We start from the raw sequence: 26,842 nt of genomic DNA, 5'->3' as shown, positions 1-26,842 counted from the left end.
CGGCAAAGGAGTCACGGTTCCTTTGGGCAACATTTCTAATCCTATTTACCTGGGACTAAGCCCCATTGACCTCAACAGGGCAACACCGCTGGCCAGAATTGAGTTGATAGCCTTTCTTGGTTGTTAGCTCTTTTGGGCACCAAAGCTATGGGCGTAGCCTGGGGAGTGCAGGGGGGCAGCTGCCCCCACCCAAAAATCAAGTAAATAAAATTACTTAACTGACAAATCGCTTCGCAGACCTCAGTTTTGCCCGCCCCCGCAGCAGAAATTTTGGCTACACCATGACCAAAGGGGTTAAAATATGAGATATAAATTTAAATAATACTGTAAACTGCAATTAGTTCGATGTAACTAACTTCTCCGTAAACACAGCAGAAGAGAGGCGTGCGCAAAAATATTTAACCCTCTTTTGCTAAAACCATGCTGGTACTACGTGTCTCTCGAGTTCTATCTTGCGTGTACAAAGCCTTTCCCACACTGCTGCTTAAGAGTCGTCTATTCACAAGTGCAGCCCGATGCCAGATAAGTAACCGACGGAGTTCAAAGGCAAGTGTACAGTATTCCTTGCAAGTATGTGCGCCTAGGGGCTCTGATCCTGTGCACATTTTACCTGCCAACGGGTCTCGATGTTTGGGACTCCGCACCTTCCTTTTATGCGGATATTAACCACGGGTATAAATGTGCCTGAGCCCAGGGCCGCAGCACGGCGCTACGATGCTGCCTTTGTGGGAAGCCGTAGCGAGGATCGGGGGCGCGGCCGACGCCTCCTTCCAGCTGACCGACGTGGGGCGGTGCCTGCCGCGGAAGCAGCTGCCGGAGGCGGAGAGGCGGCCTGGGCGATCGGGAACCATGGTGCAGCTGTACAACTTGCACCCGTTCGGCTCGCAGCAAGTGGTGCCCGCCAAGCAGGAGCCGGCGCTCTTCTGCTGCGGCCGAGACACGCTGCTGGTGGCTTGTGCGCCGGGAGCCTGCAAGGTGGAGGTGTTCGCCGCCGGCCGACCGGAGCTCTGCGAGCCTCTCGGCTCTTTCAGCACCCTGGGGCGGGTGCTGCGCATGGCGTACAGCGAAGTGGGTAAGTGGCAAGCTTGGGCAAAGCGTCCGAGAAGATGGCAGGATCTGTTTCGTTCGTTGCATGTCAGCCCCTCTTCCTCTTTTTCCGGAAGAGCTCGAGGCTGCACGTGCAGGATTGTTTACCCCAGCGCCCTTGTTGTTGTTTAGTCCTGTCTGACTCTTTGTGACCCCATGGACCAGAGCACGCCAGGCACTCCTGTCTTCCATTGCCTCCTGCAGTTTGGTCAGACTCATGTTGGTGGCTTCGGGAACACTGTCCAACCATCTCGTCCTCTGTCATCTCCTTCTCCTTGTGCCCTCCATCTTTCCCAACATCAGGGTCTTTTCCAGGGAGTCTTCTCTTCTCATGATGTAGCCAAAGTATTGGAGCCTCAGCTTCAGGATCTGTCCTTCCAGGGAGCACTCAGGGCTGATTTCCTTAAGAATGGATAGGTTTGATCTTGCAGTCCATGAGACTCTCAAGAGTCCCCTCCAGCAGAGCCAGCTCTAAGGCTGGGTCGCGCAATGCGCCAGGGCTGCTGTGCCCGTGGCAGCTGTGCTGCACCCGCCAGACAGCCGCGCTGCAAAACGGGGCGGGGGGGGCGCCGGAGGGATCTTCGCACCAGGGCGCCAGATACGCTTAAGACAGCCCTGTCCTCCAGCACCATAATTCAAAAGCATCAATTCTTCGGCGGTCAGCCTTTTTTATGGTCAACCGCCCTAGCCCATGCCAATTTGTGCTCACAACGATCCTGCGAGGTAGGATTGCCCAGTGACCTTCGTGGACTAGATATGATTCTAAGCTGTTGCTTGTGTGGCGTGAGCATCCGATGACATTGCCAACTAATTCAAGAAGCGTACACATTTTATAATGCAAATGTAACTTAATTTGGAAATTTCCAGAGGAGTAATAATAATAATAATAATAATAATAATAATAATTTATTATTTATACCCCGCCCATCTGGCCGGGTTCCCCCAGCCACTCTGGGCGGCTTCCAACAAAACAGAAATTCTAAAATACAGAAATCCATCAAACATTAAAATACAGAAATCCATCAAACATTAAAAGCTTCCCTAAACAGGGCTGCCTTGAGATGCCTTCTAAAGGTCTGGTAATTGTTGTTCTCTTTGACCTCTAGTGGGAGGGCATTCCACAGGGTGGGTGCCACTACCGAGAAGGCCCTCTGCCTGGTTCCCTGTAACTTGGCTTCTCGTAGTGAGGGAACCGCCAGAAGGCCCTCGGAGCTGGACCTCAGTGTCCGGGCAGTACGATGGGGGTGGAGACGCTCCTTCAGGTATACCGGACCGAGGCCGTTTAGGGCTTTAAAGGTCAACACCAACACTTTGAATTGTGCTCGGAAACGTACTGGGAGCCAATGTAGGTCTTTCAGGACCGGTGTTATGTGGTCTCGGCGGCCGCTCCCAGTCACCAGTCTAGCTGCCGCATTCTGGATTAGTTGTAGTTTCCGGGTCACCTTCAAAGGTAGCCCCACGTAGAGCGCATTGCAGTAGTCCAAGCGAGAGATAACTAGAGCATGCACCACTCTGGAGAGACAGTCAGTGGGCAGGTAGGGACTCAGCCTGCGTACCAGATGGAGCTGATAAACAGCTGCCTTGGACACAGAGTTGACCTGTGCCTCCATGGACAGCTGTGAGTCTAAGATGACTCCCAGGCTGCGCACCTGGTCTTTCAGGGGCACAGTTACCCCATTCAGGACCAGGGAGTCCTCCACACCCGCCCGCCTCCTGTCCCCCACAAACAGTACTTCTGTCTTGTCAGGATTCAATCTCAATCTGTTAGCCGCCATCCATCCACCAACCGCCTCCAAGCACTCACACAGGACCTTCACCGCCTTCACTGGTTCTGATTTAAAAGAGAGGTAGAGCTGGGTATCATCAGCATACTGATGGACACCCAGCCCAGACCCCCTGATGATCTCTCCCAGCGGCTGCATATAGATGTTAAAAAGCATGGGGGAGAGGACAGAACCCTGAGGCACCCCACAAGTGAGTGCCCAGGGGTCTGAACACTCATCCCCCACCACCACTTTCTGAACACAGCCCAGGAGGAAGGAGAGGAACCACTGCATGACAGTGCCCCCAGCTCCCAAGCCCTCTAGACGGTCCAGAAGGATGTTATGGTCGATGGTGTCAAAAGCCGCTGAGAGATCCAGCAGAACAAGGAAACAGCTCTTACCTTTGTCCCTAGCCCGCCGGAGATCATCGACCAGTGCGACCAAGGCAGTTTCAGTCCCATGATGAGGCCTGAATCCTGACTGGAAGGGATCCAAATGGTCCGCTTCTTCCAGGCGTGCCTGAAGTTGTTCAGCAACCACTCGCTCAATCACCTTGCCCAAGAATGGAAGATTTGAGACTGGGCGATAGTTGGCCATATTGGCCGGATCTAAAGATGGTTTTTTAAGAAGCGGTTTAATAACCGCCTCTTTCAGCGGGTCTGGGAAGGCTCCCTCATGGAGAGAAGCATTTACCAACCCGCGAAGCCCATCGTCCAGCCCTTCCCGGCTAGCTTTTATAAGCCAGGATGGGCAAGGATCAAGGAGACAGGTGGTTGGTTTCACTCGTCGAAGCAGCCTGTCCACATCCTCGGAGGTAACAGATTGAAATTGATCCCACAAAACTTGACTAGACAGGACTCTAGCACTCCCCCGCCCCGGCCCTGCTCCCACGGTGGAGTCTACCTCTTCCTGAATCTGAGCGACTTTATCTGCAAAAAACTTTGCAAAATCATTGCAGGAGATCATGTGGCCCGTACTGGGCCCGGATGGAGCAGGTGGTTCCGCTAAATTGCGAACCACCTGGAAGAGTCTCCTGCTGCTGTTTTCTGCAGATGCAATGGAGACGGTGAAGAAGGTCCTCTTCGCCGTCGCCATTTCCACTTGGTAGGCTCGAAGTTGAGCTCTAGCCCGTGTCCGGTCTGATTCAAAATGAGTTTTCCGCCACCGGCGCTCTAGCCGTCTCAACGACTGTTTCATCGCCCTCAGCGCCGGGGAAAACCACGGGGCTGTCCGGGCTCCATGCAATCTGAGAGGGCGCTCCGGAGCCAGACAGTCAATAGCGCTGGTTAACTCCGCATTCCAGCGGGCCACCAGGGAATCAGCTGAAAGGCCATCGACATGGGATAAAACATCCCCTACCACTCTCTGGAAGCCAATTGGATCCATTAAGTAGCGGGGGCGGACCATCCGAATCGGTCCCACCTCCCTGCAGAGGGGAAGGGTTGTGGAGAAGTCCAGTTGCACCAGAAAGTGATCTGACCATGGCACTTCTTTTGTTTCGCTTTTACTTAATGTCAGATCACCAACATCCATAGAGGTAAACACCAAGTCCAAGGCATGTCCACGGCTATGAGTTGGGCCAGACTTATTCAGGGACAGCCCCATGGTGGCCATGCTTTCCACGAAGTCCCGAGCGGCACCTTGTAAGGTCGTATCGGCATGGATGTTAAAATCCCCTAAGACAACCAAGCTAGGTGTCTCCAGGAGCACATCCGACACGACCTGAAGCAGCTCGGGCAGGGAATCCTTGGTGCAGCGGGGAGGTCGGTACACCAAAAGGAATCCTGTACTGCCCCTATTGCCCAACTTCCAGAACATGCACTCAGAAAACTCAGTCTTACCAATAGGACGCCTGGTGCAAACTAATGACTTCCTAAAAATCACAGCAACCCCCCCTCCCCGCCCAGATGGCCTGGGTTGCTGTGCATAAGAGAAACCTGGTGGACAAGCAGCACCAAGAACGGGCCCATCGGCTTCATCCAACCAGGTCTCTGTCACACATGCCAGGTCAAATCCTCCATCCACAATCAGGTCATGAATGGCAGTGGTCTTATTCATCATCGACCTGGCATTGCACAGCAGCACCTTCAGGTCATGTGGGTATCCCTTGCTGATTCCAATATCCGTCCGGTCAGGACCAGACCCGGAGGCAGGGATAGTCCTCAGACAACGACTAAGTCTGCCTCCTGTACCCATGTTAATCTCCAGCAAGGTAAACAACAGTCCTTTGGCACCTTTTGAAGACTAACAAATTCGTTATGGAGTATGCTTGCATGGTCTCAGCGCCGTCTTAAGCGCCCCTGTCGTCATGGTGCGCCGGATCTCTCCAGCGCCCTTCCGCACCGTTTCCCAACGCGGTGGACAGGTGGGCGCGGCGCTGCTGCGCGGCGGGCGGGCGGGCAGACACACCGCGATCTTTCCGGTGCCCTCCCACCCCGTTTCCCAGCGCGGTGGGCAGGTGGGCGCCGCGCGCAGCTGCGCAGCGGACCGGCCAGCGGGCGGGCGCAGCTCGCGGCGCCCTCCTGGCGGGCCGGCGCCATGGTGCCCTGCGCCACCGGGGGTCTACGATGAGCCGGCCCTGCATGGTCTACAATCTGTGTATTTGCCACTCAGGGTAACAAATCAGATGAAGTGGCCTGTTGCTCTTAAAGGTGATACCATATTGCTATTTTTCACTTAGTAACTCCTCAGCTTATGTATGGTGTACATATTGATTCTGTGTTTCAAAAATGCTTCTATTTTTTCCCCTGCAGGAGACTACGTGGTCACTGTTGAGGAAAAAAATGAGAGCCTCTTCTTGCGAGCGTATGTAAACTGGAGATGCATGTCAACTGGGAACTCCCGCGTCTGTGTGCGGATGATAGGCCATAACCTGGAGGCATCCTATTCTGAAGCATCTAAGAACCAAATTACAATTGTAGAATTGCCCCTTTCGGACCCCCCTTTGTGCTTTTCCTGTTGTCCTTTAACTGGAGACCTGCTTGTTGGCTGTAAGAATAAGCTGATCTTGTTCTGTCTGAAACATCTGGTCAGGAGTCAGAATGTGACTGTGCTGGACTTCGAACGCTTGTTAATTTTGCACATTGATAATGTCACTCCTGCAGAAGTTGCGTTTTGTGCTGGCTATATAGCCATAACAACAGAACTAGAAGTCCTAATCCTTCACCTGGAAGCTGGTGTGAAAGCAGCAGGCGGGAGTAGACAGCATGCCTGTGACTCTGTAGTATCCGAAAGGTTGTTCAACAAAGGTTAGTATGGCACTTAAAATCTCCAGAGCAAGGCTATGTAGTCCTTGACTTATGTTTGTTGTTTTAAAAAAAAACGTCTTTGGGATGGAAGCAGAGGCTGGACAAGTTGATAAAATGTTTCCTGTAAAACTAGCAATCATGACAGTTGAGAAAAGATTTATTTTCAAAGGTACTGCAAGCTGTGGATAGTTAGAAAACACAAGAAGTTGAATTAATGAGTTAATAATTTAAGATTGGATCGAGAGCACGGAAGCTGCTATTGAATTTATCCATAATGGCACATCACAAATCCTCTTGATCTGGTCTTCGCAGGTCAGCACAAACAAAACTTTCGTTCTCTCGACCCAGCCCAATGTTTGTGTATGTGGGGTTTTTTTTTTAAAAAAAAAACCGATCAGGTCATGCAGAAGAAAAAATAAAATTGCACTTAACTGAAATAGTTCCATCTTGGCGTATGTTTATTATGCACAGATCTAAATGGCACAGTCTCTTTTCAGGCATGCTAAATCTTTTGGGAGGAGCGGGAACGTCCATTCATCTCAGTTGTTTGTTTTTTCGCCATCCATGGTTAGAAATGCCTTTTAGGATTTGCAATTCCAAATTCCTGAACTTGTTGTATAGTCCCAATTTGAATGCTTTCATGAATATGAAGACTTTTCTCTATACTGTTAGTTACGGTATACTGTAAGTAGCAGTTGTTTAAGTAAGGCTGCTTTTATTCTTAGGACACTGAGCATGTCATAAGTTCCTAACCATTTTTCCCCCATGTTGTAAACCTGATTATTTGCTCCATTTATTAAAGGTGTAAAAGAAGAACCTGATGCAACTCCTTTTGAGACAGATGACTTTGTTATCTGTCAGCAGCCTGTGGAGCTCTTTGGGGAAGAAAGCAGGCAATGTGGAATATCCGTTACTCTGGAGACAACGGGCTTAGTCAGTGAAGAGTCAAACTTCCAGTTGCAATATGTTTTGTACAGGTAGTCAATTATTGGAATTCTATTTTAAATGAAGGCATATATATATATTGTTATTGTCTTTCTTGAGAGACAATGGAGTGTGGCCTCTGGGGCTGAAGTCAAACCATTATGTTAGCAGCACTGAAGTGACCTCCCTGGGCAGAGTGTGTTGCTGCCCAGACAAGACCCCCTCTTATCCTCGCTGATGTGGTCCAAAGAAGCAGTATATTTGGCACCAGTTTGGCTGCAGCAGTTGCAAGAAAGAGGCATAACAAACTGTCTTAAGGACTCCACTCTCGATTTGTGTAGGGTTTACTCTTTAGCATTTTCTCCTCCATAATATATCCACAAGGCAGTGGAGATTTAGGATCTGAGTTTTCCTTCTCCTAGATGGGCTTCGTTCCCCGGTTGACAAGCCCCATCTGCCCCTCACTTCCCTCTACAGCATATGCAGAAACTGCCTTCTTAACTATTGGCCCCACTATTGGATCCATATCCAACAGTACATATATAACTAATAGATCATTGATCATTATTCCACTCTAGCTTAGAACAGAGACCAGTGAGCCAGTTTGGACAATTGCATTTTTACTTAATATGCTGGGAAATGAACAACCCTTTTCTCACTGAAACACAGACCATTCCTCCTCCTTCTTCTTTTTTGCTTTTTTTGCTTTGCATAAGGCATACTTAAACCAAGATGCCTTTAACCATACAGTCATACCTCTGGTTGTGTTCGCTTCGTGTTGCGGATTTTCGGGTTGCAAACGCGGCAAACCCGGAAGTGTATATTTCCGGGTTTCACCGTGCATGCGCGAAAGCAATCTGCGCGCTTCACACAGAAGCGCTCTATCGCACACGCTCAGCAGTGGCACTCTACAGACGTTACGGGGTGCGAATGGCAACGGATCGCGTTCGTAAGTAGAGGTACCACTCTATATTTTATGTTTTGGTCCAACCATGTAGCTATAGCTGTCATATTCACATGCTCGGGGACAACTCCTCCCCTTGTCTTCAAGCTTGGAAAGTGGGACAGGACCAAGGCAAGCAAAACAACCTTACATGAACTGGGCTCTACATGATGGAGCTGCATGTGGCAATAGAGATTGTGTAGCCCAGCACCTGATAAGGGACCTTTGGCTCCCTAGGAGTTGTGCATATCATGCACACTTAGTCAGTGGGTTCATGGGACAAAAGCCAGTTGTTTCTCTTTTGGAGACCATTTTAGCTGTTGGATATTCATATTGCCGTCCTTGCAACCTAGATTGAGGTTGAATCCTGACAAGACAGAAGTACTGTTTGTGGGGGACAGGAGGCGGGCAGGTGTGGAGGACTCCCTGGTCCTGAGTGGGGTAACTGTGCCCTTGAAGGACCAGGTGCGCAGCCTGGGAGTCATTTTGGACTCACAGCTGTCCATGGAGGTGCAGGTCAATTCTGTGTCCAGGGCAGCTGTCTATCAGCTCCATCTCGTACGCAGGCTGAGACCCTACCTGCCTGCAGACTGTCTCACCAGAGTGGTGCATGCTCTAGTTATCTCCCGCTTGGACTACTGCAATGCGCTCTACATGGGGCTACCTTTGAAGGTGACCTGGAAACTACAACTAATCCAGAACGCGGCAGCTAGACTGGTGACTGGGAGCAGCCGCCGAGACCACATAACACCGGTCTTGAAAGATCTACATTGGCTCCCAGTACGTTTCCGAGCACAATTCAAAGTGTTGGTGCTGACCTTTAAAGCCCTAAATGGCCTCGGTCCAGTATACCTGAAGGAGCGTCTCCACCTCCATCGCTCTGCCCGGACACTGCGGTCCAGTGCCGAGGGCCTTCTGGCGGTTCCCTCGTTGCAAGAAGCCAAGTTGCAGGGAACCAGGCAGAGGGCCTTCTCGATAGTGGCGCCCGCCCTGTGGAACGCCCTCCCATCAGATGTCAAAGAAAAAAACAGCTACCAGATTTTTAGAAGACATCTGAAGGGAGCCCTGTTTAGGGATGCTTTTAATGTTTAATCGATTATTTTATTCTTCTGTCGGAAGCCGCCCAGAGTGGCTGGGGAAATCCAGCCAGATGGGCGGGGTATAAATAATAAATTATTATTATTATTATTATTATCACCTTGGTCCCATGGGTTTCTATGTACTTGCCCATGTATTGGGATGCAAGTTTCTGCCTCACAGCAGGGCTTCAGAATATCCTTACAACGTCCTCCCAGAAGCTTCATGAGCAGCTCATGCCTATATGTTGGCTTGGAATTGTTTCACCTGTCATGTTTCTTTTTAGACGTTTTGCTCTAGACATATCCTCCTTTGCCTTCTCTGGCGATGATGCCAAGCTGCACTCTCTCCAGCTGCTGCCTGTGTATGTAGCAGGTAGGTTTATGACATCTGCATTTCTAGTAGCAGCCTTCGTGGGCAACCGCCACAATCTTTCTGGGGGGAAAGGGCTAAGTAAAGCATTGGGAGCAAATGAAAGCTGGGGATTATGGTTCACTGGGGACCAGCTCCCCTTCCGGAGAAAAAGAAGAAGAAAAACTCCCATTAATTATGCAAGATGTGGGAAAGCTAGAGATTATGAATCTGGGGGTGAAATTTGTTTTTATATATGTTGTCGATTTTTATTGTAGAATCGCTTTGAGCTCTTTCATGGGAGACAACTTATAAATGAAATTAAAGAAATAAATAAAGGGGATTTCAATTAAATACATTCATTCCAAGCATAGCTCTCTAGAGTATTTTACAGAACTTGTATGATATAAAATCCTATTCCTAGAAATCACATTGTCTTTAAATAACATTAGGAGTAATTTAATCACAAGAGTAGTAGCTGACTCTGATTAGATTTTTATATATAATTTTAGATGGCATAAATCTTTGAAAGTACATTATTTTGAATTTAGCTTTGAATGCCTAAATGTTGGAAGTAAAAGAGAGCTTTCTTCTGTATTGAATTAAGGATTGAATTTCCTTTATAAAATTCTGGTATTATCTTAAAGTTTTCTCTTGGCTTTCAATGCTTTTTTATAATCTGTCGGTTCTTCACAACATTAATCATACTCTGAGTAGACTTTAGATCTATCGCTGTCTCTTTTTCCTTTGCTTTTTTGTGGCGCTACTGTATGATCAGACAATGTCCGCATATTCTATATTGCTGATATATAAAGCAGGGGCTGGATGAAAATGGGACAGGAGGAGGGGGTCCTGTTATATCTAATTGATGCTGGAATGGGTGTCAGGCAGGGAATCGGCAAACTTATCAAAGCTGTTTACAACAGTAAAAGGATAAAAACCATTGCATTCTAAGAAGTAAATATAGGTGATGATTTCCTAAGAATGCCAACAGAGCAATGCCTCATAACCAAAAATGGCTTATGGTACCTCTTTTTGTCCTTTGGCAAATTGTCAGTAAGCTGGAGAGCTACTTGATCAAATAAGCTACTTGATCAGTAAGCTGGAGAGTTAATAAAAGTTCCCATTATTATGTTTTGGTTTGCTTTCACTCTTGCAGAATAATACTCTAGTGCAGGCATCCCCAAACTCGGCCCTCCAAGTGTTTTGGGACTACAACTCCCATCATCCCTAGCTAACAGGACCCAGTGGTCAGGGATGATGGGAATTGTAGTCCCAAAACATCTGGAGGGCCGAGTTTGGGGGATGCCTGTTCTAGTGCTTATAGGCTACAGAGTGAAAGAGCGTTATCTCAGAATTCCTAACTCGAAAACAGAAACCCGAGTGAATGTAGCATGGGCTACTCTACAATCACGGCTCAATATATTTATAAAACATTCTGCAGGGTGTCTTGAGAGCTGATGCCTCCCTAAAGAATGGGAGCCTGGGGAGTAACTGCTTTCTTCCTTTCATCTAGGGAATTCTGCAACAACTGGCGGAGCCGAACCAGCTAAGCGAGAACTGCTGAGTCTCTTCTGCTTTTTTTCTCTGCCTCACATTGGATTCCTCTACACGGTGGGCAACTTAGTGGAGCTGATTTCCACCTATCAGTATTCAGAGAGATCTCAACAGGCGGTACTCACCCCACAATTCCTACATGTTATCACAAGGTATTATAGCCATGGTTAAATTTAAATACTGCATTTCCCACAAATGTTTGCGCTCAAAGCAGGGTTTATTTAAAAAAACACAAGCAGTTGAAATACAATAATAGCACAACACATTGTTGGCATTTGTCTGTCTCGAGAAACAGTGCAGTGTGCATCTGAGGGTGAAGCCAAACCACTGTGTTATCAGCACCAATGTGATCTCCCTGGGGCGCAAGCCTCGGCAGTGCGCGTGAATGTCCTGGGCTGCCCAGACACAAGGCCCCTCTCTTAGCCTTGCTGATGTGGTCCAAAGAAAAGCAGAGCATCTATCCAATGGCTTTCTTTTTCTTCCCTAGCAACAACCTGCAGTGCTTTACTGTGAGATGCAGCGCAGCAGCAGCTCGGGATGAAGATCCATACATTGACACAACGCTAAAAGTGAATGGATTCAACCCTCTGATTGGCTCCTAATGCCCACAGTTCACACCCGCATCTTGCATCTGCATGGCTTGCAATAATCCTGAGTTTCCTTTTGTTTAGTACTTGTTGCTTCCATCTGGCCAGATAGTTTGGCAAGGGAGTGTGTGCTGCGGGAGTTTGGGGATTACTGTTGCAAATGGACCGTCCCGTAGGCCTTAAGCCAAGGTTGGGGGACCCAGTGCACCTTTTCAGCTGTTTTTGGGCTCAGCTCCCATCAGCCGCAGCCCGATAAACATGTTTGAAGGCATTGTAACAGTCACCTAATGGAAAGCAAGTTTTAAAATTGTGTCTCAGATTTATGCTGGGCGAATTTCAGTAAGCGTACAGAGAAGCTTTACCTAGTTTCCTAGGGCCTAGAGGAGGAGATGGAAACCTTTCTCTTCCACTGAAGAGAATGGAGAAATACCGAGCTGTTGCTGATTCCTAGTTTCAGCATGTGAAAAAGGCATGCAACTTACATACAACTGTTAAACCGGGTAGGCCTTTAGTGTACATACCGCAATGATTGAACAATGAAAGGGATAGTGTAAAATCAAATCAAAATAAGCTTTATTGTAGTAGCCAAGTGCCATGGCAAAACCATACAAACGCTGTCAGGAAAGGGGGGGGTGACAACTTATTTAACTGTGTAACTATATAAAAAGCAGTCATAACCTGAACCCTCAAAATCATGAAATGTAGATTGAAAACTACACAGCATGCAGTATTTTCCTATTTAGACCCCTGAATCTGCCTTGCTTTATGCCCTTCTTTAAATGTCACTCAGCTTGGAAATGCCACCGTGGACCATGTAAGAAACTTTAATAAGCTTGCTCAAATTGACGAAAGAACCATTTCTTCACAGGCTTGCCCCCCTGTGTCCCTGGATGTCTGTGCCTTGAGGATGCAGCTTTTTATAGGGCTGAAAGCTATTTCTCACTTCAAGAACCACATCATAGTTTTGACAAAAGCTGAGACCGAAGACATTACGGAGAGAAAAAAGCCTTCCAGGAGACTCCTGTGAGTACAGTAGTTCATATGTTCGAACAGAGGCTGGCTTGGGAAATGTCTGGTGGCATCAGTAGACGTAATGGGGGTACATGCACCCAACTATACCCTGTTGTAAATGTTGTAAGTGTTAAAATTGGGATGAAATAAACATGTACGGGAGTGGTTTTCAGGGACGTCCTTTTCGCTGTTCTTGTCACCTTTTGTATCTGCGGAAGCCCTCCATGCATCTTAGAGCCAAGATTTCTCAGGATCCTAAAATGCACAGAGATGCTTCATGGATGCAAAAGCCCCCCCCCCTCTTCAGACTTCGTCACCTTCCAAGGAAGTCGGGGCTATCCCACTTCTCAGCCCCACCTTCAAAACAATTTTTTTTACTTTAGACTAGTTTTAATGTTTCAAGAGGGCTCTTGATAGCATAAATAACTGAAATACCTATTATTTATTTATTTATTTATTTATTTATTTATTTATTTATACATACCCCGCCCATCTGGCTGGGTTTTCCCCGCCACTCTGGGTGGCTTCCAACAAATACCAAAATACATTAAAATATCACAGATTTAAAAACTTCCCTAAACGGGGCTCCCTTTAGGTGTTTTCTAAATGTCAGGTAGTTAATAATCTCCTTGACCTCCGATGGGAGGGCGTTCCACAGGTCGGGCGCCACTACCGAGAAGGCCCTCTGCCTGGTTCCCTATAGCTTTGCTTCTCGCAGTGAGGGAACCGCCAGAAGGCCCTCAGCGCTGGATCTCAGTGTCCGGGCTGAACAATGGGGGTGGAGACGCTCCTTCAGGTATATAGGAGGACCGAGGCAGTTTAGGGCTTTAAAGGTCATGACCAACACTTTGAATTGTGCTCAGAAACGTACTGGGAGCCAATGTAGGTCTCTCAGGACCGGTATTATGTGGTCCCGGCGGCCACTCCTAGTCACTAGTCTGTCTGCCGCATTCTGGATTAATTGCAGTTTCCGTGTCACCTTCAAAGGTAGCCCCACGTAGAGCGCATTACAGTAGTCCAAGCGGGAGATAACTAGAGCATGCACCACTCTGGTGAGACAGTCTGCGGGCAGGTAGGGTCTCAGCCTGTGTATCAGATGGAGCTGGTAGACAGCCGCCCTGGACACAGAATGAACCTGTGCCCCCATGGACAGATGAGAGTCCAAAATGACTCCCAGGCTGCGCACCTGGTCCTTCAAGGGCACAGTTATCCCATTCAGGACCAGGGAGTCCCCCACACCCGCCCGCCCCCTGTCCCCCACAAACAGTACTTCTGTCTTGTCAGGATTCAACCTCAATCTGTTAGCCGCCATCCATCCTCCAACCCCCTCCAGACAATACCTAAAAGACGTAATTATGGGTAATGTGTATTTTAATAGCCAGTGTGGTATAGTGGTTTAGAGTGTTGGACTAGGGCCTTGGGGTGGCAGAGTTCAACTCCCCTACTTTGCCATGAAGCTCACTGGGTGACCTTGGACCAGTCACTGCCTCTCACCCTAACCTCCCTCACAGGGTTGATGTGTGTGTTAAACGAGGGTGAGAACCATGTATACCACCTTGAACTCCTTGGAAGAAAAGGGTGGGACATAAATGCAAAAATAAACAAACATAGAATCAAGAGTTGGAAGGGACCTTGAGGGCCATCTAGTCCAGGCATCCCCAAACTGCGGCCCTCCAGATGTTTTGGCCTACAACTCCCACGATCCCTAGCTAACAGGACCAGTGGTCAGGGATGATGGGAATTGTAGTCCAAAACATCTGGAGGGCCGAAGTTTGGGGGTGCCTGATCTAGTCCAACCTTCTGCAATGCAGGAATCTCGACTAAAGCATCCATGGCAGGTGGCCATCCAACCTCTGCTTCAAAACCTCCATTGAAGGAGAGTCCATAGCCTCTTACTGTCAAAAAGTTCTTCCTGATGTTTGGTAGGAATCTCCTTTCTTGTAACTTGAGCCTACGTCCCACTTCTTTCAGCTCCCGGAAGTCTGATAGCATCAAACCCAAGGTTCCTCCAGATTCTGAACCTGGCTGGAATTTATACATCGTGAACACAACTTCAACTCTTCTGCTTTACAATGAAATGGTACCGTACGCTGCTTTGGAGTTTTTTTTATATATAGAGAGAAAAAAAGTAACATATTGTAACCCAGTGCATTTGCTAACTTCACATAAGGCCTGCAAGCGTTTTCCTCCCCTTATGGTGTGTCCTGTTTCTGCTCTAGGTTGAGTACAGCAAGACCTATGAAAATGTAAGAACGGAGAGTTGTATCCACCTTCTAAGTGAGGCTCACTTATTAATCAGAGCCGCACTAATGGACCCTGATCTAAAGGAATCGGCAGAGAAGGAAGACCTTCTGGCAGCATTACAGGAAAGCTGTGCTCTCCTAGGAGACTGTTACAGCAGGTTTGGATTTCTTAGGTGTCGTATCCATAAATACTTACGCTTGGGTGACTCCCGATGTTTAAACATCTTCATAAAATCTTCTTTAAACCTTTGTATATAATACAAAGATGTATGCATGGAAAAGCAACAACTTGCTCTTTTTTCCCTGCTCCCATCAGCTCCTAGCCTTGTTGGACATGCAGCCTCTGCTTTTCTGGCCCAGTCATAATTTACATAGGCTATAGATCAAAGCGCTTCCATTGCCGGCTGCCTGCACTTCTGTAAAAGCAGGTGTGGTGAACCTTTGACCTTCCAGATGTTGCTGAACTACAACTCCAGTCATCACTGGCCATTTGCCGTGCTTGCTGAGACTGATTGGAGTTGTAGTGTGATTTTATTTTGACAAGCAGCTTTCTTTTACATACTCACTCCCAGTGAATGAACGTGTAGCACTATTGGACCCCACAGTATTGTAATTTTGTTGGCTGCTCGTAGATGAATGGGATCATTAACAGCTTAACAGGGTCTACTGCGTTGACGCTATTCTGAAGGGGGGACGGGAATCTACCAAGGAATTGAGGGAATGAAGATTCCTTAGCTGCCATCCGTCCATACTCTCCATTGCTTAAAAAAGCATGAAACAAGGTTTAATCCTGCAAATCTTGTTCCATTATTTATTGGAGAACTGCTTTGTGGTCTGCAGTGTACTGTTTAGATAATTCCAGTGTCTTGAACATTGGGAAACTTCTCAGTTATTATATATAGTTGTGCCTTGGTTTTCTAACAGAATGCGTTCCAGAAGTCCGCTTGACTTCTGGAACATTCGGAAACCAAGGCGCAGCTTCTGATTGGCTTCCAATTGCGCAGGCACGCCGGAAACAATAGCAGAAGCCACATCAGATGTTCGGCTTCCAAAAAAACATTTGAAAACCGGAACACTCACTCCCGGGTTTCAATCATTCGGGAGCCAAAACATACAAGTACCAAGTTGTTCGACAACCAAGGTACGACTGTAGATACCTTGGTATGTTTTGTTTCTATTTGTTTGTTCACACAATACATAAACAAGTTCCTGTAACTCTTATCTATTACTTATTTTTGGAACTGCTCCTTGGTTTAATTCAGCAACAGCTGGAGGGCCAAATGCCCCTTAACCTGTGTCATAGGGATCTTGTTCTACATGTGGCAACAGGTTGGCTTGCACAAAGTTGGCTCTCACTTCAATAGTGGTCCTTCATTGTGTCTCTTTCTTGAACATTCCATAAGGTATTCCCCCATCCAAGTTATTTCCTCCCCATCCATTAGGCTGTGCTTAGAAGTCATCTTGGTTTGGTTGCTACTCATTGAAAAAGATGAGCTAATATCAGACTGGGTGTATAAACCTTACAAGTTGCAGACACAGCCTCAATCCTGGCATAACAGTGAGACTTGGCCTTATATGGAAAGCTATTTGTTGAAAGTATTTTGTTAATGCAAAAGAGATGGAATCTTCGGCTCTCTGGATGTTGCTGGATGACAACTCCTGTCATGCGAGGTGGAGTCCCAAAGGGAGCCAGGTTTTCTGTCCCTGTGCTGAAGCATTTCTGTTCAGATATATGACTCTTCATGTAGGTTTGTCGTGTTTAGTAGTTTCTGTACTTTCAGGTTTAACACCAAAGACTTCCACCTTGCTCTGCCTTACTACAAGATGTCTGGTCTATCTGTGACAGATGTTCTGAAGAGAGTAGACCCATCGTTTGAAGATAAAACACATAAGTACGAAAAGGGGATTATTTTTTACTTGTATCATTCCCTTTGTGAAGACATAGACGAGGAGCTGAGTGAAGTAAGACTATGGTTCCTTTTGTTGTTTCTCTTTCTCTGTAGAAGATGGCTTATTCAGTGTTCATTTGTGACAGGTCTACTTCCATGTTTGGTGGCAGGCCTGAATTGGAAGCTCAAGACATGTTTGCCAAGGCAACTTCTGCCATTACCAACCTCCAGAATGTACCCTTTGATGTAATATCTGTATGCCACTTTTCTTTAAAGCAGCTCCTAACCATTGGGGGGGGGGGGCGACTGCAAACTGTTCCATTAATGTAACTTCCTCTTGGCTTAGTCAATAAGCCTCTGGCTGCCTTGTCAAATGACTATCATGTGAATAAATTTCCTTTTATGAGAGTGAAAAGTATCCAAAAGTATAATCTGAGCCAGCCTTTGTAAAAGGAGCTGCTGTGAATCTCAGAAAGCTACAATTTATACTTCACTGTTGCTCACTTTTCTTTCCATGAGATGTAAAAACTGTGTTGATATTTAGATCGATTTGGGGAAAGGTGTTACTGGTGGGGCATCTTCTAAATACTGTAAGAAGTTCCTTTTCTGGAAAAAAGAGGTGACTTGTTGTTTGTACCTAGTTAAGTGATATAATGCAGGTTGGAAGTCCTTTGCTCAAAATCTTCCTTGCACTGAGAGGCCTTAGGCTAGCCTCTCATCCTCAGTGGTCCTCTAAATAAAATGGAATGATAATGCAGTCGTAACTCGGAAGTCAAACGGAATCTATTCCGGAAGTCCATTCAACTTCCAAAATGTTCAGAAACCAAGGCACATCTTCCGATTGGCTGCAGGAAGCTCCTGCAGCCAATCGGAGGCCACAGAACCCACGTCAGACTTTTGGGTTCCAAGGAACGTTTGCAAACTGGAACACTCTCTTCCAGGTTTGTGGCATTCTGGAGCAAAAACATTCGACTGGCAAGGCATTCGACTTCCGAAGTACGACTGTACTGTCCTGTTTTAACAGTTATTGAGGAAATTATGCAAAGTTTTAGAAGCACTTAGAAAAAGCCGTATAGCTATTTAAAGTATTGTTAAATATGTGAAACTTTAGCACGTTGCTACCCTAATTGGGATATGTGGATGAATGAATACAACACACCTATAACTCCCTAGGAGATGCATCAGGGATAGGAAACCTGTGGTCCACCAGATATTGTTGGACTGCAGCTTGCATCATCCCTGACCATTGACCATGCTGGAGGGCACACAGCAACTTGTGAAGGGCTACAGGCTGTACACAGTGGAATTAGATTTGAAATGGATATCCCAAACCAAGATGCTTGTATGTGACCCTGAGATTACCTGCAACCTTCTCAATAATGAAATAATGGCTTCAGCTGCTCTGCATTTAAAACAAACAAACACTTGAAACAGAGAAATAAGTACTTGTTCCCCTAGCACCCCTGATGATTTCTGGGCAAATTATACAGAACGTTCATAGGTAGAAAGAGGCCTTGTATTAAAAACAAAGCACAGCTGTTGGTTTGCTTTTTTAAAACATGTATATTTCTTTTACCAGGAATTGGCAGCCAAAGTACTCCATATATTCCACCCTGCCGAGTCGAACCAAATCCCCCAGGTCCTCTGCAGCCCTTGCATGAGAAAAGTGTCTCCTGAGATAGCAATCGAATATCTGCAGAAAGTAGAAGAGGTTGTGCCGTCTGTTGTGGTGACGCTAACCAAGGCTTCTATGGCTCTGAAAATGGGAGACCGCGATGGATGTAAAAGTGAGCTGGACAGCTACGCGGAGGTACACCCTGCTGGCTATGCATCGACATTTGTGTCAAGGTTGTTGTCTTCTGTACCGTTATGTGCAGCGGGAGTGAGCAGAGAACCAGGGTTGTTGCGAAAGTTCTGTTTCCCCTTCAGATATACCCAGGGGTGTCCAGCTCCCAAGAGACTGCAATCTACTAACAGAGTTAAAAGCTGGCAGTGATCTACCCCATTTTGGGGGGTTCAGGTCAAACTTGTTGAGCTTTTTTAGGGGAGCCAAAGTGGTTGAGCTTCTTTGAGGGGAGCCAGTGATCTACCACAGATCTCCAGTGATCTCCCAGTAGATCATGATCTACCTGTTGGTTGTGCCTGAGCTATATGACTTGCTTCCAGATGGCATGGGGTTGTGAATGCCTTGCTTCTCATGCATTCAGGGTTTATTTGCAGCATCCAGTCAATGTCATTAGCATCAAAATGACAGTCCTGTATCTCTACCCACCCACCCAATTTAATTCAGATTTTCTCTTTTATTGGCAAGATCCAATTTTATATATATGCTGCAACAACACCTATTGCCAGTGACATCTTTGCAATATCTCAGCAACCCATTAGCTACAGACTAGAAGCAACTACCATTGGTTGTAGTTATTTGAAGCTTTTCTCCATGTGGGCACATGGACTTGTTGCCTGCTTTGGGGAAGAACAGAAAGTCAGCAGTAGAGCTGGTTTTATATGCAGGGGGTTCCAGCTTCAATTCCTAGCATCTTCATTTTGTTTTGTTTTTAAAGTGAAGCTAGTAGGTGATAGAGCGAAAAGCCGTTCCTGGGATCTGCTTCCTTTCAGAGCAAACCTTTCTGGGCTGGATAGGCCAGTGATCCGACTGCAGTATAAGGCGCCTTCCTGTGTTTTTGCTTGTGGCAATTGGGAAGGCGGAAGTGGATAACATTGACTTCTGCTCTCCTGTTTGAATGATCCTGCCTTTTTAGGCAGGGTTTTGGAGCCGATGGCTCTATGGTCCTTTCCACATATATGTGTCCTTTTGGGACATGTGAACAGAGAGAAGGGAATGTGACAAAGAAAGTAGACTAGTGGAGGCAGGGAAAATAGGCTAGTGTTGATGGACAATTTGGTAGAAGATAGTCATTGTGGATCAATAACAGGGGTCAGCAACCTTTTTCATCCATGGCCCGGTCCACCGTCCCTCAGACCATGTGGTGGGCCGGACTATATGGGGGGGGGGGGAGAGAACGAATTCCTATATGCCCTACAAATAACCCAGAGATGCATTTTAAATAAAAGCACACATTCTAATAATGTAAAAACACCAGGCAGGCCCCACAAATAACCTAGAGATGCATTTTAAATAAAAGCACACATTCTACTCATGTAAAAACACGCTGATTCCCGGACCATCCGAGGGCCGGATTGAGAAGGCGATTGGGCCGCATCTGGCCCACGGGTCCGAGGTTGCCTACGCCTGATCAATAGCAACTTTCTCTTGCACAGGTGTATGCATGCATTCCCCCTTCTCCTTAATCCAGTGTTCCTTAAACTTTGGTTCCTGCTAGCTAGGGATGATGGGAGTTGTAGTCCAACAACAGTGGGGGACCCAAGTTTGAGAAACACTGCCTTAATCCCTCAATTTCCCTGCATATTATGTCAGTGTGTAGGAAGACAATTCAGTATCGATACATGTTTGTCATCCCATTTCCTTTAATATTGTCATGACACCTCTCGTATCCTGGTCTGTTTTCACCTTCCCTTCTGCACATAATTCTCCTGTGCATTATTGTGGCATGATTCCAGTGTGTGAAACTCAAGGTTCTCTTCCTGATCCTGACATTTTAGGATAATATTGCACCTATTTGCAGAGTTACTTGAAAGTGCTATACAGCTACAGATAGTAGCCTTCCTGCTAAACCACAAGGAACTGGCCCTGGGATCTTCCTCACCTTCCTCCTCTGGAATGGGAACGGTTTCCCACTGGGGATTATTAGTTAACCGTTATATTTGCACCAAGCTGTAAGTGGGAGAAACCAGCTTTTATTTCCTGGCTTGAGTGAGAGCCTAATTGGCTGTATGTGTTCTTAATGTTGCTGCCAATGCAACAGTTAGCCACAGTTAGACAACTTGTGCTCCGTAGGAGGAGGGTGGGGAGACAAGGGAACATGCAGTCCTATTGCCTCCTCCTATGAGTAAGCCATCAAGAACATTATCTCTGCCTGGCTCTGTAGAGATGGGTAGGATTTAAATGTTCACCTTTGCCTTGGCTGTGTTTATACCAGAGCTCAAAAAGTGAAACTGAATCAGCCCTTTCAGAGTAGAGTGGGGAGGAATGCCAACATCTAAATCTTCTCTCGCCCTTTTCCCCCTTTTGGTCTGCAGATGATGCTGGTGTGTGGCTTTATTGTGGAGCCGAGACTCCTGAGACAGCAAATTAAAGGGCAAGTTGTCCCGACTGAGCTTGCGGTTTATCTTAGGGAGACGAGGCCTGGATTCCTTGTGGCTTCAGTGTTGGCTTTGCACGAGAATAGCAAAATTGAGCTGGAAGAAGCAGACACGTACATCAAGGTTTGACATTTAGCTTTTATTAACAGTTCGTTTATTTGGAACTTCCAGAGCAGTCTGTGTCCTATCACTAGACAAAGGAAGAACTAACTAAAAGTGCATTTCCCATCTGTGGGAAGAAAGTTGCGGTCAGACTTCTCATACAGTTCCATAAACAGCAAGAGGAGAGTATAGTAAACAACAGCTCCCTTCCTCTTTGTTGGCTATGGGGCATAACCAGAGAAGCTGATTCTCTTGGATACATCTTTTTTTTTTGCATTGCATTGCACACTCACATATTGTATACTGATGCATCTGGAGATGTCTCCCCACTTAACGTTTCTGATGATCCCTTAAAGGATATTTGCTTAAACGAGATCTACAACAAATCGGCTAAATTTGGTGTTTGTGTTGTTTTGTGTTGAGCGGCTCTTTATATTTTGGAAAAACAGATGCTGAGTGCCGAGGAGGAAGATGCCACCCCCCAGCTCTTAGTGGACTTCTGGGAAGCTCTTCTTGTCGCATGCAGTCAGAAAGAAGTGGTACAAGAGCTGCATTTTAAACTTGCTGAGCAATATATTTGGAGGCTCTCCAGGAAGCAGTTGCCCAATACTAAGCCGCTGAAAACCACTGAAGATCTGGTAACCAGAGTTTGTATCCTACTTGTGTGTGTGTGTGTGTGTGAGTGAGTGAGTGAGTGTCAGGGACCATGCTGAGGAGGGCTATACCGAGGAAGAATGGCAGGAGCCACCCCCTCCTCCTGAATCTTCCCAGGAGCAGGAGAACAGTATAGATTTGGAACAGTGGTTTGCAGAGGGGCATAGTTCAGAAAGCAGAAGCTGGGAAATACTGGATGAGGAACAGCTAGCAGAAGAAATACCAGAAAAGAGAAAGAGAGAGTTAACAGATTCACAGTCTCTGGATAGTATCTACACACACACCTTTCCCCAAAGTCACAGAGAGCTCAGAAAGTGTCAGAAAAGAAAGCGCAGAGGCTACAAACTCAGATTACAAGACGTAGGAGTGACGTAGATTAATAGGGATGGAAGAGGGAGTGACCCTTCATTGGGAGCACCGCCATTCTGGGGAGATAGTTTCTTTAATAAACACAGCAAAGAACAAAAGAAAGTAACTGGTAAGAATTCCCTTTTGTTTGATCTGCTCATTTACAGCCATGGGGGTGGAAGCTGATTCCCTGAAGCCTGACAGTATGTATGTGTACAAACATGTTTGAATGGAACTGCATCAGTTTGGTTCTAGATGAAATGGAGACTTTTATAATATTAGGGGGAAATACTTATTTCAGTAGTACTATATATTTTAAAACAAATGACTTACAACCGAAATTTAGTCTACAAATAAGCTGGAAGTGTGCTTTTGTTTTGACCCCCCTTAAATGAGGGGATCTTAAATGAGGACTTGGAACTTAGACATAAAAATGCTTAGAATGCTAATGGCTTTTTCTTATTTATTTTTTCACTTGTTCAGATAAATTCCTGTGGTCATTATGGACTTATTTTTCCTTGGGTTACGTTCATGATGTCATTAATTCCTCCTTCTGACCAGAATGCTTCTGATGATCTTTCAAAATTACAGGTGTAAAATTCTTTCATTCCCCTGCAACTTTTCTCTTTATAGCCCAGGGGTAAATAACATGGTGCAGAGCTGTAGCTCCAGGGGGGGGGGGGGGGGCTAGATGGGTTTTATTGCCCCGGGTGAAGCCTCCAAAGGGGCGCCATTGAGACTCTCAGTGCGTGTGTGCATGCTTGCTTGCACAAATGCACATGGAGTGTGTGCCAAACTGGGTCTTTGACGTGGGTGAAATAAAGCCTAGTTTCACCCCTGCATGGTGCTCTCCAGATGTTGTGGACTGCCATTCTCATCCCACTCAGCCAGCATGGCCAAAGATCAAGAGCTGTGTGAGTTGTAGTTCAAAACATCTGGAAGGCGACCCCACAGCAACCCTGGGCTCTAGCCTCTGTAGATTAAAAAACACCTGTGTTTGATCTCATTTAAGGTGTGCGCAGGGACATGGTTTATTTTAAAGAGATGCAGTGCACAAGGCTTTAGCTAGCTTAAAAGATGGAGAAGCTGTGGTGCTCAATATGTGGCCAGATTCCAACCCCCATCAGCTCCAGCCAGCATGGCAATTGGTCAGGAGTGATGGGACTTACAGTCAAAGCATATCCGGAAAGTCACAGGTTCCCCCTTCCCCGTCCTAGGCTTTTCTGAACCATTTCTTCAGCCTTGAAGACACTGGGGCTGAAAAGTAGACCCACTGCCTACAGTTAGACTGAATGCCTTGAATGCATGCTTCAGGTCAGGCCGGAAATATCCCAATACAAAGCAAGAATGACCCCCAAAGAAGTAATGGGCATACAAGTGAGGATAGCAGACATGGGTCTTAATCTAAACAAGGCAATTAAAAATTGCATTTGCTTCTGTTTTTCCTGGGTCACCCGGTCTGCCAAGCAGTTCTTAATAATGAAAACATTGTATGGGGGTGAGAGGTTTTTTGTTTTTGTTTTTTTAATGTTTGGTGTCTTCCAGTCCATGCCTACATGGGTATGGTTTGGTTTCTTTCATTGTGTCTTAAATTCTGGATATAATGTCTCTGCCCCCACCCTTCAGTCTCTCTTATGTAGTCCATACTTCAATATACCTTCCATTCTGCCACTGTTGGAGGCCCTTCCAGAGGAGACTATTTCTGGCCTGAGCATCCACATTCTTTGCAATACACGGTTAGGGCAGTATGAGAGATCCATTGACAAACTTCTGGAGAGATGCCCTGAAGCTGTCATACCCTACGCCCAACATGAATTGAAGCATGAATGTCGGGTGAGCTTTATTACCATCATTTAGTCTTAGCTCTGTTTCCCCCCCCTCCTTTAAACCCATTAACAAAAAAGCACTGCTAGAAAATCATACAAGTACTGCTAACGTTTCATTAAGTTGATCAGCTTTCCATTCATTTGTTAAAAGTGACTAACGTAGCACATTTATTCAATACTTTGTTCAGGCATTTTTTTAAAAAATGCTCACAGTTGAAATGTACTTTAGTGCTTGTGTGAAATGCTCATAAGGCTTGCCTTTATTCTGCTGGGTACTGTATAGAAAACTGGTGCTCTTTCAAGAAGACACACCTTGGAAGCTGTTTGTTGCTTTCCTGCTGTAGTTTCCTTAGCCGCCTTTTCACCATCACACTTGATGTTACAAAGCTTCTGCTATCCTGTCCTTCTGGAGAGCTGGGGGGGGGGGGGAGAGAGACTGCAAGTCCAACACTTGGACTTGTTTGCATCGTGCTAAACCATGATTCAGTGTTACTTGCAAATTCAGCTGTTATGTAAGCTACACCGATGTAATATTGTGGAAGTCAAGATTGTGTTGGGGTGCTAAATTGTGTGAGAGAGAGAGAGACGGAGAGAGAGAGAGAAAAAAAGCTTCTAGTCCGCAAAGAAAAGCTTCAAATATAATTTGAAAGTTATAGGCAATGCTTGGTTAAATCTGACACCTAGAAGTGGGGCAGCATTTTCAATGTCCTGCTCCCCACCCCCCACCTCCCGGTAACAGTGGAAGGGAACGCATTGTATATATAATTTTGCATGATTTCTGCAGGTCACAAAATGCAGCTTTCCTTGGCACCGTTAGGCATTTTGTTACTTCTTTAATCTCGGCTTGTACTTTGCCCTGAATTCTTAGTATCACAAGAGGGAGCCATCGCTCTTGTTTGCTGCTAAGTTTAAGAACCCTGACAGGCTATACTTCACAAATATAAGAGTGACAAATATAAATATGTTGTACTTAAAGGTGCTCCATTAAGACAGAGAGAGAGAGAGAGAGAGAGAGAGAGAGAGAGAGAGAGAGAGAGAGAGAGAGAGAGAGAGAGAGAGAGAGTGTGTTAAATGTGTTAAGAAACAAAGAGCTTGGATTCCTTCAGGAACATCATAGCACTCTTGATATTTTCTTTCTCTCTCCTTGGGTCTTGTGGCTGGCTTAGGCTCTGTGGTGGAACAAACTCCTTCCTGAGCTCTGTAAACGAATCAGACATCCTGGAGACAACTATTCTGTACTCCTATCATCCCTAACAGGTAAAGAAATGTGCTGTTTGTCAGTTTGTGGATGTGCAGAGTCTTTGCAGTGGGCTTTTTTTTTTAAAGCTTTTAGATGTATAGATGGCTGTGATGGGGGGGGCGGTGCTTTTAATGATTATATTAAAGAACTGGATTCAGAGCAGAGCACATTTCTGCACAAATTGCAAAGCTTTCAAGGCTAAATGTAGTTAGGCAAAGTAAGAATTGATGGTTAAAGAGAATCTGTTTAAATACTGTATGGTGTATCTTCCCTGCCCAGAAACGTTATCTGTCATTGCCATGGAACTGGAATTGAGGGACTTCCTTAATGTTTTGCCAGAGGATGGGAACGCAGCATTTTTCCTGCCACATCTGCTTCAGTGCAGCAGAAGGAAACTAGTGACATAAGCACAAGAAAGAAGGGCTGCATGATCTCCGAGAAACGTTTTGCAAGAGAAAGTACTTAAATGGGCGAAAGCTCACTATGCAACTATAAATTCAATACTGTAGATATGGTGTTCTTTAGCATTTCCCTATGTGCATAAAGAAGTTTGGTTGACCGATTAAAATATAAATATTGGCACATTAAAGTAAGTTTGTGTGTGTAATTTTTAAGACTTTGCCTATTTCAGCTGTGGCCTGAAATCCTACCCTAACCGTCTCACTCCCCTTTCTTGTGATAGTTTTATGATGCTAAACACGAGTGTTGTAAGTGAGCTAGGCATATACTATGTGGAGAAAGTTGGGCTAAATGCCAGTACATTCAAAGGATAGCTTTACTATGAATATAATTCATTGTTTTTTTCCTCCTTATAATCACCTGTGTCAGATGGGGTGTCCAACAAACCAAACAGCTGAAAATCTCATGTGAATAATAATAATAATAATAATAATAATAATAACAACAACAACAACAAATTTTCTGCACGTAGCAGCAAGTTCTTGGATTTCCTTTTGGATCTGTAGTAGCCTATTTGTTCAAGCAGCTTTTGTAACAGGACTTTACTGAAATCGCAGGCTGGGGCCGTTCTTATAAGCTGCTCCTATCACTGACTTTCTGCACAAACAATAACACGTGCTGTTTAATCTGCCTTCAGTTTCTCCCTGTTGTCTGTTTGCAACTATCTGGAAGTACCAAAGAATAACTTAAGATTTCTAAGTGTCTAATGTAACTTTAATCACAGCTTTGAAAGCCTTATGTGGCTCAAGGAGGTGAAGGAGCATCTCCTCCTCCCTCTGACCACATTGCAGAGAGCAAGGGGGTTCAGTCCTGCTGGCTGCTGCTGCACCAGAGCATTCCCTGAATGGAAAAAGATGGCAAAGCAGAGCCTGCAGCCAGGTGGGCATCTCCTGTACGGTTACTGCTGCATGTGCCTGCTCATCTTCCCCTCTTCGCCCCCCGCCATACTATTTCCTCCCAATGTGTCTCATCTCAATGTGCTTCAGTGTCACCACCTTCCACTACATTACGGGAAGTGCGCAACACATCTGAAACCGATTCCTGCATCAACTGTTACCATCACCCTTGGGGCCATAACAAAAGATGAGACTGGCTCCCAGGGCTGTGCCAGCAAGGAGGCAGTAGCCAGTTGTTCTTTCCACCCAACCATTTCCAGCATTAGGTCTCCCCGTCTTGAGATCTCTGTGGTTTCGGCCACCCCCTTTTCTATCCTGCTGGGGTTTGCAGTCGGGTAACAGTGGTGAGTGAAGGGTTCAGTCCTCAGTTTGGATCAGGCATCCCCAAACTTCGGCCCTCCAGATGTTTTGGACTGC

At 46.1% G+C, this 26,842-nt stretch overlaps 1 protein-coding gene across 1 annotated transcript; it reads left to right on the top strand.

The window, feature by feature from the left end:
- The first annotated feature begins 803 nt into the window (after positions 1–803).
- On the top strand, positions 804–25,935 carry HPS3 (HPS3 biogenesis of lysosomal organelles complex 2 subunit 1). The gene is made up of 17 exons (XM_035132843.2): positions 804–1,072; positions 5,603–6,097; positions 6,900–7,074; positions 9,328–9,416; positions 10,909–11,101; positions 11,437–11,518; positions 12,405–12,559; positions 14,519–14,627; positions 14,767–14,948; positions 16,572–16,752; positions 18,259–18,489; positions 20,838–21,023; positions 21,452–21,640; positions 22,488–22,595; positions 23,631–23,837; positions 24,997–25,087; positions 25,350–25,935. Exons 1-17 carry the CDS (start codon positions 850–852, stop codon positions 25,475–25,477), a joined length of 3,024 nt encoding a protein of 1,007 aa, XP_034988734.2. The 5' UTR covers positions 804–849; the 3' UTR covers positions 25,478–25,935.
- The last annotated feature ends 907 nt before the right edge of the window (positions 25,936–26,842 follow it).

This window comes from Zootoca vivipara, chromosome 5 (assembly GCF_963506605.1).
Source record: "Zootoca vivipara chromosome 5, rZooViv1.1, whole genome shotgun sequence".
NCBI lineage: Eukaryota > Metazoa > Chordata > Lepidosauria > Squamata > Lacertidae > Zootoca > Zootoca vivipara.
Note: the sequence above shows the minus strand (reverse complement) of the source record. Positions and strands in the feature narration are given on the sequence as shown.

What these genes read in the sequence shown, in the direction of transcription:
- HPS3 (XM_035132843.2), top strand. Translation starts at nt 850, where the DNA reads ATGGTGCAGCTGTACAACTTGCACCCGTTCGGCTCGCAGCAAGTGGTG. An exon ending in CTAGGAGACTGTTACAGCAG is followed by an intron (nt 14,949 to 16,571) that starts GTTTGGATTTCT and finishes CTGTACTTTCAG; the next exon opens with GTTTAACACCAAAGACTTCC. An exon ending in TAGACGAGGAGCTGAGTGAA is followed by an intron (nt 16,753 to 18,258) that starts GTAAGACTATGG and finishes TTCTTTTACCAG; the next exon opens with GAATTGGCAGCCAAAGTACT.